This window comes from Colossoma macropomum, unplaced genomic scaffold (assembly GCF_904425465.1).
Source record: "Colossoma macropomum unplaced genomic scaffold, Colossoma_macropomum, whole genome shotgun sequence".
Lineage (NCBI taxonomy): Eukaryota > Metazoa > Chordata > Actinopteri > Characiformes > Serrasalmidae > Colossoma > Colossoma macropomum.
This window is the reverse complement of record NW_023496040.1, coordinates 571,470-588,422: the sequence shown is the minus strand read 5'-3', so window position 1 is coordinate 588,422 and position 16,953 is coordinate 571,470. Positions and strand designations below refer to the sequence as shown.

The 16,953-nt window shown below is 38.9% G+C and overlaps 1 protein-coding gene across 1 annotated transcript; it reads left to right on the top strand.

The window, feature by feature from the left end:
• The first annotated feature begins 2,675 nt into the window (after positions 1-2,675).
• Positions 2,676-16,393, top strand: btr01 (bloodthirsty-related gene family, member 1). Its single transcript, XM_036564785.1, has 8 exons — positions 2,676-2,994; positions 4,975-5,602; positions 6,812-6,907; positions 7,034-7,267; positions 13,030-13,177; positions 14,444-14,485; positions 14,716-14,742; positions 15,491-16,393. The coding sequence occupies exons 2-8, from the start codon at positions 4,994-4,996 to the stop codon at positions 16,033-16,035; spliced, it is 1,701 nt and encodes a 566-aa protein (XP_036420678.1). The 5' UTR covers positions 2,676-2,994; positions 4,975-4,993; the 3' UTR covers positions 16,036-16,393.
• The last annotated feature ends 560 nt before the right edge of the window (positions 16,394-16,953 follow it).

Sequence of the window (16,953 nt, the reverse complement as noted above, 5' to 3'; positions counted from 1 at the left end):
AGGGAGCGCAAAGGGGAAGGAAACCTCATGAAGCAAAAAGCCTTCATTATTATTATTTTGCTTCTGCTAAAGCTTCTGGTGAACTACATGCCCATTATTGTGCTAGCTGCTATGAAGCCAACCATTTCTTTTGTGACATACAAGTGTACCATGTATTCCGTAGTTATAAACATTTGCTTCTTCGGCAGTTTCATTCAGCCCTTTCTGTACCTTCACAGGGCTGGAAAAATGTCATTCATCTGAGTCTTATTGAATTCTAACAGTCCAAATTACATCCATACTGGATCAAAGACATCTGTCTTTCTCACCACATGATTCTAGCCCTAATTTGATTGTAGGACAGGTGAATATACTTAAAATTAGGTTTAAGTGAAAATGCTAACTGCCATGAAAAATTTAGATATAAGGTCCTACATTCTTCAAGCCTATTCTTGTCAGAGGTACATTAAAGAAAAATGATTCTTTAAGGGCTCTTCAGTGAAGGCCATGGTTCTGCACAGGACCATGAGCACTTAAAGAACCATATGAATGCCTAAATGGTTCTTCGCATGGTCAAATTGTTCTTCTCAATGATGAAAATCCAGTTGTATATGGTTCTGCTTTTAAATGGCTCTATACAGCACCGAAAAGGGTTCCATTATTCCTACCAGTCAAAGAACCCATTTTCAGTACTGTATAAAACCCTTTTTACTAAGAGTGTAAATAAGTCATGTATTCTCTTTATATGTGAATTATATGCTTACATGTCTATATAACAATGTAAACACTATAATAAAATGTTCTGTTGCATGTCAAATGATAGTAACGTTGTCAAATACGTGCCTGAGTATTTATACTAGTCGTATCTATATTAACATAAAGTAGTATCTGTTTTAGTTCATTCCCATGTATACTTGTACAGCATATCGTTGAACCAATATTTGATGTCTGTACTGCAGCTAGTCTGAAATATTGGTTTGTAAATCAGAGGCTGGTTGGGTTTTTTGCTTTGCATGTGTCTGCCCTCTGTATCCTACTTGTCATAGATGATTGTTTGGGGCTCTCAGAAGGTCATGAATGAGAGCACTACAGCTGAGGGTTTTTTTTTGGCTGCTCTTTGCTTCACTTGTCTTTGTGTTGTTTATTGTTTTGGGGAGGCTCAATAAAATATTGCACCTTACATGCAAATGAAACAGTAGGCCTGTCTGTTGGAAAATGTTGTTTGTGTACCTCTAAACTTAATAAACTTACACTGTTTCTGCAACATTACCTTCACATTACATATCAAAAGTTTGCACATACAGTTACTTCTTGAGTCTTGTCAATTAAAAAGATCTAATATTCAAATCAAAAAGTCTCGTTCATGAACAGATCATTCCTCTACTACTGTGACTTGCAAGATGACAAGCTATTTAAATCAAGGGAAGAATCAGTGCAAATACCAATATTAACTTGACTACTATGTTCAAAACATTGCAGCACAGTAATTAACACCTGTATTTTTTCAGTAAGTCTATTACTCAGTTGAATTTGTGGTCCTTGTAGTCACCTTCAACCACAAGGAAATGAGCAATATATGAGAATGAGTTATATGGATATATATGAAAATATATACTACAGTGCTGAGAATGATACATGCATACATACATACATACATATATCATCTAAACCGCTTATCCTTCTGGGTCGCGGTGGGGTGCTGGAGCCTATCCCAGCTGTCATTGGGCGGAAGGCAGGATACACCCTGGACAGGTCGCCAGTCCATCGCAGGTGCTGAGAATGATCCACCACCCAAATAATACCTATGCTGTTGTGGTCCTGTGGGGGTCCTGACCACTGAACAACAGGGTAAAAGGGGGCTAACGAAATATACAGAGAAACAGATGAACTACAGTCTGTAATTAAAAAACAACAACAATTTATATACAGGATGTGTGGGTGTGTGTGTGTGTGTATAAAAAAGTCTTGGGCTGGAGGTTAGGGAACCAGCTCTGTGACCGGAAGGTCGCTGGTTCTCTAACTATATATATATATATATATATATATATATATATATATATATATATATATATATATATATATATATATAATACGTTTAGATTTTTTGTTTGTGTAAAATGGTGAGCCTGAACTCATCTTTGCCTTGCTTGCTAAAATAAACCTTTTTCCTGGAAGTTCCTTTTATAGTCAAGCATGATTGTATCGCATATTTAAGATGGGTTTTATTTTCCCTAGTCTTAAATTGGCCCTGTCTCAACTTTTTTGGCATCAATTTCAGAATGAGCAAATATTTACAAAAACACAATGACGATAATACAGCACAACATGAAATATCTGGTCTTGTACTATTTTGTACTACTATAATTTATATACAATTTATTACAAATCACTGCTTTCTGTATTTATTTGTATTTTACATATTGTCCCAACACTTGTGGAACTGAGATTTATACATAAAACTCCATCATGTGACTTTTTAAATAAGGCTTATAAGACGTTCTCTTGTATAAGCATATTGACAACGTCACAGTGCTGACGTACCATGACTTGGAGATGTAGTAATGGAAAGGTGCAACAGAACGGAGAGGAAGCTATACAAAGTTCCTAGATGGTTCTGCCTGTCTAACTTGTTGGACTAGTGGTCAGGTGTGTGTGTGTGTGTGTGTGTGTGTGTGTGTGTGTGTGTGTGTGTACTGCGTACAGAGGTGTGCAGTCACACCCTCTTTCTCAAGTTTTTTCTTAAACGCTAGCCAAGAACGTACAGACCAGAAGAGTGGCAGAGATGAAAATAGCATGCGTGGGGTGAGAGAGGAAGGACAGAGACTGAGAGAATCAGAACGAATGAAAGTAAGAGAGATGCCATTTCTTGACATGTTGAGAAAGAGGGAGTAAGACAGAGACAATAAGAGAGAGAAAGAGAAAAACAAGGCAGGAATTGGGGAGAAAAGGTAATTCTTAAAATATCTGAGCATATAAAACTTATTGGAGTGGAAGCCCATTGAAACAGAGCTACAGGTAAGCTGATTATTTTGACTTCTTAAAGATTTTTGAAATGATAGATAATTTAATAATAATAAAAGTCCTGTTACAATACTCTCTAAGGTAACAGACAGCATGACTTTGCTTTTTCCACTGTGTACTTTGCAAGCTAACAAGCAGTAATGTTAATCACAAACTGCTCTGAAATCAGTTTTGTACTTTGTGCCAGCCAGTTGTTGGCTGGGAAGACTGCTCTTCTATCAGTGCTTAGGCCTCTTGCTTGAGTTTGTGGCTGGTATGGCTTCATTCCAGAGATTCACGGAACACTGGAAATAGGTCTTTACCTTGTCAATCTTTATATGCCTCCAACTTTTGATTCATTTTTGCTTATATTTATTCCCCAGCAAAGACTGTTAAATCTGGGATGGGAATATGCTTTAGGACCTTTTACTTACAGCTTGGCGTCAGCTACAATCGAAACTTCTGTGCTCTGTACTTATTGGATAAAGCCAAAGATTTAAACCCTGTATTTTTTTTTTTTAAATGAAAAACAAAGTGCAAAACGTTAAAATTTGATGTACAGTTTGTTTGGCATTCACATTGGAGATGAGGATCTATGAAGCAAGAACAGAACTTAAACAAACAGTTAAACTGGTTTTCTATGCATTACTTAAAACATGGTGAGTGGTCAGTCCATAGAAGTGTACATTCTTCCAGACTTTTGAACTCTTTCAAATGTCAGGCTGTCACCACCAACTATCAGTATGCCTTAGTATGCCGGCTAACATACACTCTTAAAAAGGATTGTTCTTCAAAGGTTCTTTAGTAAAGAAAATGGTTCTATGTAGAACCATGAACACTCAAAGAACCCTTTGTATGATTAAAGATTTTTTACATGGTAAAATGTTGTTCAAAATGATGGGAAATATTCTGTAGATGCTTCTGTATGGAACTTTTTGAAAAGGTTCTTCTGTTCCTAAGATGTGTTTATGGAAAAACCCTTGAAAAACCATTTCTTAAGTGTGTTGATAACATCATCATGAAATTCCATGCCTAAATGATCACCTCAGACCAGGTTGCGCTGTTAAGTAATCTCAAATAGACTTGCTTATGTGGTTTCTGACACTGCACTTTTCTTCATTCTAAGAACGACCAGTCATGCAGTAATAAACCATATAAGAAAGTCTATCTGAGGCCCTGTTAACACCTGACATTGACTTGTGTCTTGAGTGATCTGATCATACGCGCTTAATACAGGTGTGATGGGGTCCACTGCATCTCAGAGACACATTATGATCTGATCACCTTTGAACGTGGTCAGGGGCGCATAATGGAGTTATGAAATATGTAAGGTTTGGGAGGCGGACCATGCTTGAAATTCCTCCTCCTTCCAATCTAAAGTCCTAAATTTCCATCTCTATCTTCTGTTTCTTGTGACAAAGTTCTCACACCCTATCACCACCCTTTTTCCTCTCTATTACTCAGTGCTGTACCTCAATCTGTTCATCAGGAGCGGTCTAGCTTTCTATCTCAAAGCAGAAGCTGCCCAGAAGTTTCTTCCCTTCCTATAGTCATATAGTCTCTTCTCACAGTACAACCATATGTTGAAGGCAAGGTCAAAACCAGCAAATGACCACATAATATTTGTAATGTTGCGTCCCGCTGTGTCCCTAACAACAAGGAAGGGTCGCCTTAATCAACTCAATTTTTTATCTCCTCTCCTGTTTCTTTATAATTTGCATTAGCAGTCTATGCAGTATAAATTTTTGTAACAGATCACTTGAGACATTTGTTAATACCAAGTGTCAGCAGCCCCTGATTACTCAACAACTCGAGGCATGTGTCTGATTATTTAGACATGCAGATTGCGCAATATGTTTGACTTTTTTGGCCAAACCTCCACTTAAGCTCCATCTTGCAGACACGGCAAAGTCCCTAAATGAAGAATAGAACAGGTACCTAAAGCTAACTCCATTACATTTTTCTTCTTAACTTTGCTCTTTTTCTATGCCGCAGCCCATCTCCCACACCCATCATGTCAATTCCTGTAGACTTCCTGTTGGAGGAGCAGTTCACCTGCTCCATCTGCCTGGATGTCTTCACCAACCCTGTGTCCACCCCCTGCGGCCACAGCTTCTGCCTGGCCTGCATCACTTCTTACTGGGACACACGGGGCAAGGCGTGCATCTGTCCCCTCTGCAAGGAGAGCTTCCGCAAGCGGCCCGAGCTCCACACCAACCACACTCTCAAAGAGATAACCGAGCAGTTTAAGCGCATGGCAGAGGCTGGAGGTGCGGTTGCAAACGCTCAAGCACCCTCCGGCTCTGACCAGAGACCTAGTGTCCCACCGCGACCAGGGGAGCTGCCTGGAGGACTGCTGACAGAGATGAAGACCAGGTTCCAGAAAGCATCATCCAGTGGGAACTTGCTAGCATCGCCACCGCCATATGAGGCCTCCCAGAGGCGTTTCAGCAGCAGTGGGGTCAGTGCAGGTGGCTCAACTGGACCACCATGTGCCAGGCATGGACTGTGCCTAGATATGTTCTGCAGAAATGAACAAATGTGTGTGTGTGCAATGTGCATTGAGGGAGAACATCATGGACACTCCGTGACCCCGGCTAAACGAGAGATGAATATTAAGAAGGTCAGTGTCCACTATTTGTTCAAATGAAAAATATATTTGTATTTGGTTGTAAACTAGCAGTGGGTGTGGCTTAAACCAGAAATGGAAATAAGGTGCCGAGATAGGACAAAGACCTGAAAAACTTAAGCATTGCACAGTTAATGATGCTCTTAAATCCATCTCTTAAATCCATCCAGTCTTTAAAGGACTCATGTCCTATATTTTTCTTGCATATTGGTTTTGAATCGGAAATTCACTTATAAAGTTTCTGTGGTTTTATGTATCAAAAACAATTATAATTATTTTCTATAAGACCATTCCTGACCATTTTTTATGCCTATGCTGTTTTCTTACTGTGCTTTTAAGACTGATATACAGGCATATGGAAAAGAGTTCTTTTGTAAAGACACTGATTCTATATAGAGCTATGAACACTCAAAGAACCCTTTGCATGCTTGAAGGGTTCTTTGCATCATGAAAGCGTTCTCCAAATTGATGGTGAATGTGCTATAGATTGTTCTATATAGGGTTCTAAAAAAAAATCCTTCTATTATTACAAACTTGACATCATAACAATAGCAGAACCCTTTTTGGTGTTATATAGAACCATCTACAGCACATTCTCCATCAATCCAAAGAACCATTTCATGATGCATAGAACACTATAATCATACAGGGTTCTTTGAGTGTTCGTGGTTCTATATAGAACCAATTTCTTTCCTAAAACCCTTAAAGAACCATATTTTTCAAGTGTTTATATAATATAATATATCAGATAGAAGCATATTATGCAATTGTATTAGGGTGGCCCCTTGATGGCACCATTGTGTATTGCACAATGCAAAATGGAACAGTCCAATTTCTATACTGTTTACTGTGCAGAAAATATGAGTTGATAATACGTCAGTTACCACTTTAATACCACTTGTATTCATGACTTTGTCAGCTGATTGAAGGCCACTTCCTTGCAGTACAACCTAACAAATGACCTAACAAGAAAAATTAATGAATACAAATAGTATTGGGAGATATTTAGAGGGAACAAATATTCAGAACCCATTATTTGTGTCTCTTTGTAGAATATAGGCTTATCTGTTGTCAAGTGTATGGTATATGTTTGAGAGGGAGGGGGTGCGTATGAGTGCTTTTACTGGAGAATGTATGAACTATTGTGTGATTTCTGAATATGGAAATGTCTGAAAGTCTGTATCCTTTCTATGATCTGCTCAGTCTCAGTTGGGCATCATAGGGACGGAGCTGCAGGTTTTAATCACGGCCAGAGAAAAGAAGATAGAGGAAATTCAAACTTCACTGGCAGACATTCAAGTGTGTATCTCAACACCACATCTACTTTACGTACATTCTGAAAATCCAAGGTAAGATTGAAGTCAGACTGAATCTCTTTGAAACCAATTTTTCCTTGTTTCCTTCGCTTTCTTCCTCGGTCCTCAGGCGAATGCACAGCAAGAGGCGGAGGTCACAGTCAGTATGTTTCGTATCCTACTCAACACTATGGAGAGGTGTCAGGCCGAGCTTCTGGAGGTGGTGCAGATGGGCCGCATGGCCGCAGAACTGCGTGCACAGGCCCTCATCCAGGACATTCACCAGGAGATAGATGAATTGAAAAAAAGGAGAAGCGCCCTCACCCAGCTCACACAGGCCACTGACCACATCAGCTTCTTCAAGGTCAGTCTCCGTCAGACTGCAGTGTGGGTTTCTTTTTTCTTTTTCGGGAGGAGGCAAAGGTATGGAGTTAATGAATCGTAATGAATCGTAAATCTATTAGCAGAATTTAAAATATGCAAACGTGACTGTAAGCTTGGGCTGAGTAACACTTAACTGAGTTACCATCATACCAGCCTCAGTGACACTAAAAGCTCATTTACTGGCAGCTTAAAAAAACATTAATTTGTTGATTTAGTTAATGTGAACCAATAGCAAGACAGTAGTATTTCCACACATAAACATTATTTAACATTTGAACATGTTGGTTGATGTGATTATTCACACATTTATTGCACATAGATAAGATCGTTGTAGAAACAGCTGTTGAGCTGCTCTGTTTGAACATGCTCTGTGCTACAAGCAGATGTCATGCCAGTACAAAAAGCCACCTATATGGTGGATTGTACACAGTGTGTGACATGTCCCATGTTGGCTGGCTACTCCAGCATTGGCTGGCTGGCTGGCTTGGCACCACTGTTGCTAGCTCAACTGGCAACAAAACGTTTGGCTTAACAATTCCTCTTTTGGAAATGCTCTTTTCTAGTTTGGTAATTGGCTCTGACACACATTATTGGAGATGTTACACATCTGCTCTTCTGTCTTTTGTTTTTGAGAAATGAGTAAAAACTTCCACCAGCTTCTTAGGAAATTCGGCAGGTTTTCAGATTCACAAATATGCAACGGCATGCTGTAATTTTTTTCAAAAGTATCCTGGTCATAATTACAGTTTCTAGGCTATGAAGGACTACAGCATCTCCAGTTAGTTAAGAATATCAAGTATAGGCTGACCTTGCCATTGTGTGGTTTAAGCGGTATTTCACACTTTGGTTGTACATTTTAGGACATCCTCAGACACAGCACCAGGCTTCAGACATCAGACAAAACAGCCAAATTAAATGTGACAATGTTGTGCAACCACAACTGAATAGCACTTTTATTATGTACTTTTATTTGACAAACATTAAGCTTCAACTTGCAAACTACCACTGTGTTTGCTTCTGCAACCGCTTCAGTGTTAGGAACCGTCTCAAAATTACCAGACAAAAAATTATAAACTGAAGGAACCTCCCACCACACACACACACCAGTTTATTGACCCCCCACCCCACTGTTTACAGTATTTACTTTCCACATGGTTTCACATTCAGAGGACTCACCTGGGTTTTATTTAGTTAATAAAGCAGCAGTGAGGTGTGTTTGAGAAATGTTTGCATGTTGGTTTTGGGTTCTTTTTCTCCAGCATTTATTCACTGGATTCATTTTGCTAGAGACTCTTATTGTAGAGGGCAGGCCAAGAAACTGCCCCAGGCTGTGTGTGTGTGTGTGTGTGTGTGTGTAGAGAGAGAGTGTGACAGGAGTAAAGACGTGAGCTGAGTTAGGTACTGACTGTCCCCTTTTGTACTCTGGGTGCCGATAAAATAAAGCTGTGTCATGGGCATGAACTTAGAGTTGTTTCCGTTTCTTTTATGAGAACCTTATATACCTATACCTAAACCTTACGCTTACATCATTAACTAAGAATGACTAAAAATCATGCACCATTTTTCATCAAATGTACAGAAAATATGTCTTTTTGGGGGGTTTCTTCTTAGTTCTTAACTAAGCTGACTGATCAATCATGGACTAACCAGGCATAAACTCACCAATCATAGGCTATCCACTCATAAGCTGACCAATCATACGCTTAACAGTCTTAAACTGACCAATCATAGGATAACCAGTCATAAGCTGACCATTCATAGTATAATCAGTCAAAAACTGACCAATCATAGGCTAAACAGTCATAAACTGACTAATCATAGGCCAACTGATCATATGCAATACCAATTACATGTGAGATTTTCTAAGTTGCTTTTCTGTTTACAGCAGTAAAATCAATTTGTCAAGCAAGAGACACAAACACATTGCATTGCAGTATTTTTTTTTTTGCTTAGATGTAATAAAGTAAAATCACCCAAAATCTTATTTATATTTGATTATATATTTATATTTCTGTGAGGCCTCTGCCAGTTTCTTATGTCATAGTTGTCACATCTAAACGTTCAGCAGAACAGCACCAACAACTAAAACTTTAAAAATCGAAGTAATTCGCTGGTTGTAGCAGCCTGGTGAAAATGTAAAAAAAAAAGAGTGAAATATGGAGGTTTGTATTTACTACTTGCATATAAAACAAAACCTCAAGAACTGAGATCACAAGCTTCAGTTTACTCTTTTGTTGTTTCTCTGCTTTATTTATTTATTTTTTTTGCATAATCAGTTTTTAATATTACATTATTGTTATTTCCCACAATGTGTTGCTTGGGAAAACAGAAGAAGTTTTGAGCTTCATTTCTTCTGGGAAAAGTTTCTGTGATTGTTAAAATAACACGTAAGAAACCTGAAATTAGTGGAAGTGAAGTGACTAAGCTTTTTACAGCTTTCTCATTTACTTCTAGTTTTCCCTGCTGCTCAAGGTTAAAGATGGAATAGCATTAATTTCAGCATTTTATCTGTGCCATTCTTTATTTCTGTGTTCTAAACTCTTGGCTTTGATAGATCTCCTTAAAGTATGACTCATACTCTGCTTGAATAGGTGGAGTGAATAAGACTCTGATTTCAGATAAACGCTTTTCAGATGCTTCATCATTTCAGGAAACAACGCTGCAAATGCTCTCCCAGTTTTCATTGAGCTTTAAATCTTATTGTAATGACGCATCTTACCTAACTTCATTGCAATTTGTCTTCTTTTGAGAAAACTGTTATCACTAATAAGACACTGTGGCGTGGAAGCTCATGCAGCCTTTGTTTTGCATGTTCCCTGTCATTTTTCTGCTTCGTTTCTCATCCATTTTCTTTTGAGAGATTGAAAAAGACCAACTGGAGTTCTTTTAGAGAAAAACTTGTCTTATATACCATAAGCAAGGCCGTCATCTAAAGTTCATCTCAGCTGTTTCACCTTAAAATACAACCCCATTTCCAAAAATTTGTGATGCTGTGCAAAATGTAAATAAAAATAGGATGCAATGATATGCAAATCATGTAAACCATATTTTTAAAAGGAAAATACTACAAAGACAACATATCAGATGTTGAAACTAAGAAATTTTATTGGTTTTTGGAAAATTTATGCACATTTTGAATTTGATGCCAACCATACATTCCGAAAAGACTGGGACGGGGGCATGTTTACCACTGTGATTCGTCACCTCTTCTATTAACAACACTCTGTAAGCATTTGGGAACTGAGGAGATCAACTGCTGTAGTTTTGGAAGTGATATGTTTTCCCATTCTTGCTTGATATAGGATTTCAGCTGCTCAACAGTTTGGGGGCTCATTTGTCGTATTTTTCATTTCATAACCCTCCAAATGTTTTCAGTGGGTGACAGGTCTGGACTGCAGGCAGACCAGTTTAGACACTTGTAATACTGAGCGATGCTGTTTCAATACATGCAGAATGTGGTTTGTCATTGTCTTGCTGAAATAAGCAAGGCTGTCCCTGAAAAAGATGTCGTCTGGATGGCAGCATATGTTGCCAAAACATGGATATATCGTTCAGCATTAATGGTGTCTTCACAGATGTGCAGGTCACCCATGCCATGTGCACTAATGCTCCCCTATACCATCATGAATACTGGCTTTTGAAATGTGCACTGATAACAAGCTGAGTGGTCTTTATCCCAGACAACACAGTGTCCATTATTTCCAAAAAGAATTTCAAAGGTTGATTCGCCCAACCACAGGACACTTTTCCACTTCACAAGTCCATTTTCAATGAGCTCAGGCCCAGAGAAGGTGGCAACATTTCTGGATCCTGTTATGTATGGTTTCTTCTTTGCATTTTAGAGTTTTAACTTGCATTTGTGGATGCAATGATTGCGTATATCTGTGTTCCACAGCCCGTGCAGTGATTTCCACTACAGAATCATGTCTGTTTTTAATGCAGTGCTGCCTGAGAGCCCGAAGATCACGGCCCGCCAATACTGTTTTTTTAGCCTTGTCCCTTGCGTACAAAGATTTCTCCAGATTCTCTGAATCTTTTAATGTTATTATGTACCGTAGATGATGAAAAGCAAAAGTTCTTTGCCGTTTTATGTTAAAAAATGTTATTCTTGAATTGTTGCACTATTTGCCCACGCAGTCTTTCACAGAGTGGTCAGCCCCTCCTCATCATTAACTCGGAAAGACTCAGCCTCTCTGAGATGCTCTTTTTATACTTAATCATGTTACTGACCTGTTCCCATTCAATCAATCAACAGGTTTTTTTTTTTTAGCATTATACAACTTTACCAGCCTTTTGCTGCCCCCGTCCCAACTTTTTTGGAAAGTGTTGTTGGCATCAAATTCAGTTTCAACATCTGATATGTTGTCTTTGTACTATTTTCAATTAAATATAAGGTTTAAATGATCTGCACATCATTACATTTTGTTTTTATTTACATTTTGCACAGCATCCCAACTTATTTGGAAATGGGGTTGTGTATTTGGACTCTCTGTATCACAGTTTACTCTGCTTGATTGAAGGTGATGACTGTTTCACATGTTCTATGTATTTTTAATCCTTGTATTGGTTCTAGCTACAAAATTGCTGACAGTCTCCGACAATGCTGACAGTACTTATTTACGCAAACTTGTAGCGAGACAAATGCTTTACAGTATGTCATTTCCTGTAAAAAACTGGGAAACATTTAATCTCAAAATGTTGGCTGTGTCCAAAACCGCATGCTACCAAACTACACATACTGCATTGCTGAATTCACTGCTATTTGTGATGTACTATTTTCACATACTATTTAGTATGGTTCTATGCGGTTTTGGACACAGCCATTGTGCACCATTATGCTTTTGCTTACAGGTTGAATGACATGTTTCATTGACATGGTGCAGAACAGTGTGCAGTGGGCTTTGGGGTATATTTTCTCTCATTTGATGAGTGTGTCAGGGGTGTTATCCAATCAGCAATGATGTGTATGTGAACCCCACTGTATTAAAAAGAGTCTAATAAAGTCCTCTACAAATGTGGTCACTGCAGCTTGTTTTATGGAACAGCTGAGGACATAAGAAGCTGTATTTTGAAGTACTAAACTCATGGTTAAACCTACTTTATCAGGCTCCGAAAAATCATTGAAAAGAAAGGCAAAAATGACCTTTTTACCTGCCACAGTTGCATAGTTTTGTCGGGGCTGAATGCAGCCCTGTTATCATGAAAGTTTTGGTTTATCAATTAAGAAAGATGAGGTTTCCATCTGGAAAAGCTGTAGCTGTTTCCATTTAGAAAAGTTTTCCAGACATCTTTTGATAGAACCATTGCTAATGTAGAGTTACCTGCTATGTGTCTATAGCAGGCATGTCAAACTGGGGACCTTCAGGCCAAAGTGCTGTGGAGATTTACCCACATCTAACGCTCAGTTAGCTTCAGTTCATGAAGGCCTTGCTAATTAGCTGATGAGCTGAATCAGGTGTGTTTAAAGGCAATGTGCTGAAGTCTGCAGTGTTTTGGCCCACAAGGACCAGAGCCCGGTCTGTGGAAGCTGTTGCCTAATACTGAGTTCGAGCACTTACTGTGCTGGTTCATTTATTTGTCTCACAGTTTGTCTCCTTTCTTTTAAGGAAATTTAGTGAATTATTTTAGTCAGAAGCACCTCCAATATGAAAGAAATTTCAAATACTCTATTTTTTATTTATTTTTATTTTTTTCTTAAATTCTACCACCCCCCCCCTCTCACATATCTCTCTCTTTCTGCAGGCCTATTCGTCCTTGTGTAGTGTTCCTCAAGTGAAGAGCTGGACAGAGCTGACCTTAACCCCTGATCCCACAGCAGGGGCGGTGCTGAGGAATGCCACTCAAATAGTGGAAAGCCTCCAGGAGGAGCTGAAGAGACTGCCACAGCTATGTGAGATGGACATGTTTACATTACTATTTTCTTTGAATTTTCATTGTCTTTTTTAAATAACTCAGCTTGATGTACTACATACATTTTGTTAAAGTTTCAAAACATATTGTGCATTTGTCAATCCATACAATCTAGATATGGAATTGAGGCTGTTTTGCATAGATTGTGGTTGTACAGGGTTGGTGACCATAGGCCTAGCCTATTCGTTCATGTGGAAGTGATAAGGAGTGTTGTTACTGCAGATATATACAGTCTATAGCAGAGTAGAAAATTACTAAACATTGTGCTGTTCCTGGCTGTCAAGAAGCAAATGTATCACTGCAGCCTTACAAAGTATCCACCTATCTGAAAGCAAGTGCTGAACTTTATTTTTTCTGATATCCCTGAGGATTTCCATACTTAACAATTTATTCTATACTTTTTAAAATTGCGTTTTCAATGACACTACAGGCAGCCAATCAGAACAGAGATCGGTTAAATATATGTTTTTAAGGGAGGATGGAAAATGAATCACAGCTGTTTTTTGCTACATAAATGCAAAATTTGTAATTGAACTTTTGGGGAAAAAATAAATTGCAGTAAGAATATAGAACCCATGGACCCTTTACATTTAAATTACTGAGGCAGCAGCCCATTAATGTGTGGGGGTCTTTTTCAAACACTAATGATTCTCTGGAGATAGGTAAAATGGAACAAAGCTTCACAAGCTGTAAGCTTTTGCCTAATACACAGTACTAGAATCCAAATTCATCACCACCATGATCTATTTTGGGTGGGAAAAAATGAGTAAGCTTGTTCATATATGGATGTATTATAATAACATTCAGGCCTCGTCAGTTTGCTGTCCTTTCATGACTGCTTATGAAAGCCCCTCGCAGTTATTGATCTCATAGCAATTATTCTCATTTTGTGATAGTATAAAAGGATTAACATCATTGACTCTATGGCAGTGACTTGTCAGCCAATGTGTGTATGAAAATGAATGAAAATACACAGCACAAAACATTCTTTTTATGTTAAATTAACCTGCCAGTATGAACAAGAACATCACTCTGAATATAATAGGTGGGTTAATGAGTCTTTAGTTTGTTTTTACAAACAACAAGTGTGCCCTTTACAATATTTCTCTGCTGCTTCAATGCTTGACTTCTTTCCTGAAAAAATGAACAGTATGCTCACTGGGAGCAGATTGTTGTGCTGTGTATGAATGCCAATCATGGTGTCATGTTGTTTGTGACGCTGGTACGTGCTTGTTTTGTTGTACAGGTTTGCAGACACCCATGGATTCACCGGCTAAATATTATCCAAGTAAGTTTTGTCTGTTTTTCACCAGAGATAGACTCTTTGATAGTTTGAAGCAGAAGTTTAGTCATGTACCTGAGATTCACTTGAATTCCCTGTAAATATGGTATCCTCATAAAAGCTAACATGTGACTAACACTGTTTATATAACCTCATCACTATTAGAAGATGACCTATTTTAAGACTTGGTCTGATCATTTAGCTAATATATCTCATATCTCTTCCTTTGCTTGTAGAAGTGCAGACCGTGCAAGAATACGCATGTAAGAGTTTGTTTTTATTACTTTCTTATCTCTGACAAATGCAAGATCTTCTAGATATACCTAGAATACTGCACAAATGTCTTAGGCCACATGAGAAATTATATTTAAAGCTGTTTATCTGGGCAGTAAATGTTTAGTTGCTTGGGAAGATGGTTTAAAGACTACGAAACCCCCTTTTGATGATGTATCTTGAAGGAGGAACTTTTGAAAAACTACAAACACTGTGGGCTTTTTAGGAAGCCAAATAGCCATATGCCTGTAGTAATCATCATTACAATGGAGTGAACTGATTAATTAATTAATTATAATTAAGAAATAACTCATCAGATGTGAAGAACAAGCTAAACGCTAAAGTTAGCAAGTTAGCTGCTTGTCTGTCTAGATGTCTTACTTCAGTTTGGCTTCTTTTCTCTGGCTGAATGAATAAAAAACTTGTCAGCTTTGTGCTAAATAAAGATAGAATTGCTGTTTTATTCACAATTTGTTTGACCACTGAGGTAGGAGTTACACTCATGCTGGTTTTGTTGGTTTATCTATAAATCAGTGGCTGGGCTAGCAATTAAGACTGGTTGACCCTACAGGGATTCCAAGTGGAATTATGGCTATTGTAATGAGAGAACATGATAAAATAGTTTGAAACAATTATCTCAGGTGGCTTTTGCTCATTACTGCATGGCCACATATTAATAATTAACACATAATTATTACTCAGAAACCTGTCTAACTCTCTCTACCACTCTTCTCATAGTGGATGTGACTCTGGATCGAGACTCCGCCCATCCACGGCTGCTTATCTCAGAGGACTGTAAGCAAGTGTACTGTAGCGAACGCTACCATGCTGTAGTGGACACTCCTGAACGTTTTGACCGCGTGGTGTGCGTACTGGGACGCCAAGGCTTCAACTCTGGTCGCCATTACTGGGAGGTCCAAGTGGGAGGGAAGACAGATTGGGATTTGGGCGTGGCCAAGCGCTCCATCAACCGAAAAGGGAAGATCTCCGTCAGCCCAGCCAATGGCTATTGGTTTCTGAGCTTACGCGACAATAAAGAATACGCCTTTCGCACCGATCCACCTACAGCAATATCTTTAAACCTCAAGCCTCAGAAGATTGGTATCTATGTTGACTTTGAGAAGGGCCAAGTGTCCTTCTATAATGTAGATGCCAAGATGCTTATTTTCACCTACATGGACATCTTTACTGACTTTCTACATCCCTTCTTCAGTCCCTGCACAAACAAGTCAGGCAGAAATGTGGAGCCCCTCATCATATGTCCCATCAATCCAGCTAGCTGAGGCACACATAAATGCATCAAGAGAAAACTGTTGTCTCAGTCACTTAGAACAGAATTACCCTTGATATACACTCACCAAGCACTTAATTAGGAACACCTGTACATCCACTTATTCGTGCAGTTATCTAATCAGCCATTCATGTGGCAGCAGTGCAGTGCATAAAATCATGTAAATAAGGCCTATCAGCTTCACGGGTTCACATTAGCCATCAGAATGGGGAAAAAATGTGATATCAGTGATTTTGACCATGGCATATTTCTATAACTGCCGATCTCCTGGGATTTTTATGTACAACAATCTCTAGAGTTTACTCAGAATGGTGCAATAAAGAAAACACATCCAGTGAGCGGCAGTTCTGCGGTCGGAAATGCCTTATTAATGAGAGTTAAAGTTAAAGCAGAAAGGCCTGACTGGTTCAAGCTGACAGAAAGGCTAACTCAGATAATTATTCTGTACAGTTGTGGTGATCAGAAATGCACCTCAAGACATTGAGTCTTGAGGCGGATGGGCTACAACAGCAGGGGGCTACGAAGGGTCCACTTCTATCAGCCTAAAACAGAAAGATAAGGCTGCAGTGGGCACAGGCTCACCGAAACTGGACAGTTGAAGACTGGTAAAATATAGCTTGGTCTGATGAATCTCGATTTCTGCTGAGGCACAAAGATGGTAGGGTCAGAATTTGGCTCCAATAGCATGAATCCATGGACCCAACCTGCCTTGTGTCAACAGTCCAGGCTGGTGGAGGTGGTGGAATGTTATGAGGAATGTTTCCTGGCACACTTTGTGCCCATTAATACCAATCAATCATTGCTTGAATGCCACAGCCTATTTGAGTATTGTTGCTGACCATGTTCATCCGTTCATGGCCACATCTTTTAATGGCTACTTCCAGTCATGATAATGTACCATGTCACAAAG

Coding starts and splice junctions, on each gene's coding strand:
- btr01 (XM_036564785.1), top strand. CDS start 4,994: ATGTCAATTCCTGTAGACTTCCTGTTGGAGGAGCAGTTCACCTGCTCC. Junction 6,908..7,033: donor CTTCACTGGCAGACATTCAA/GTGTGTATCTCA, acceptor CTCGGTCCTCAG/GCGAATGCACAGCAAGAGGC. Junction 13,178..14,443: donor GAAGAGACTGCCACAGCTAT/GTGAGATGGACA, acceptor TTTGTTGTACAG/GTTTGCAGACACCCATGGAT.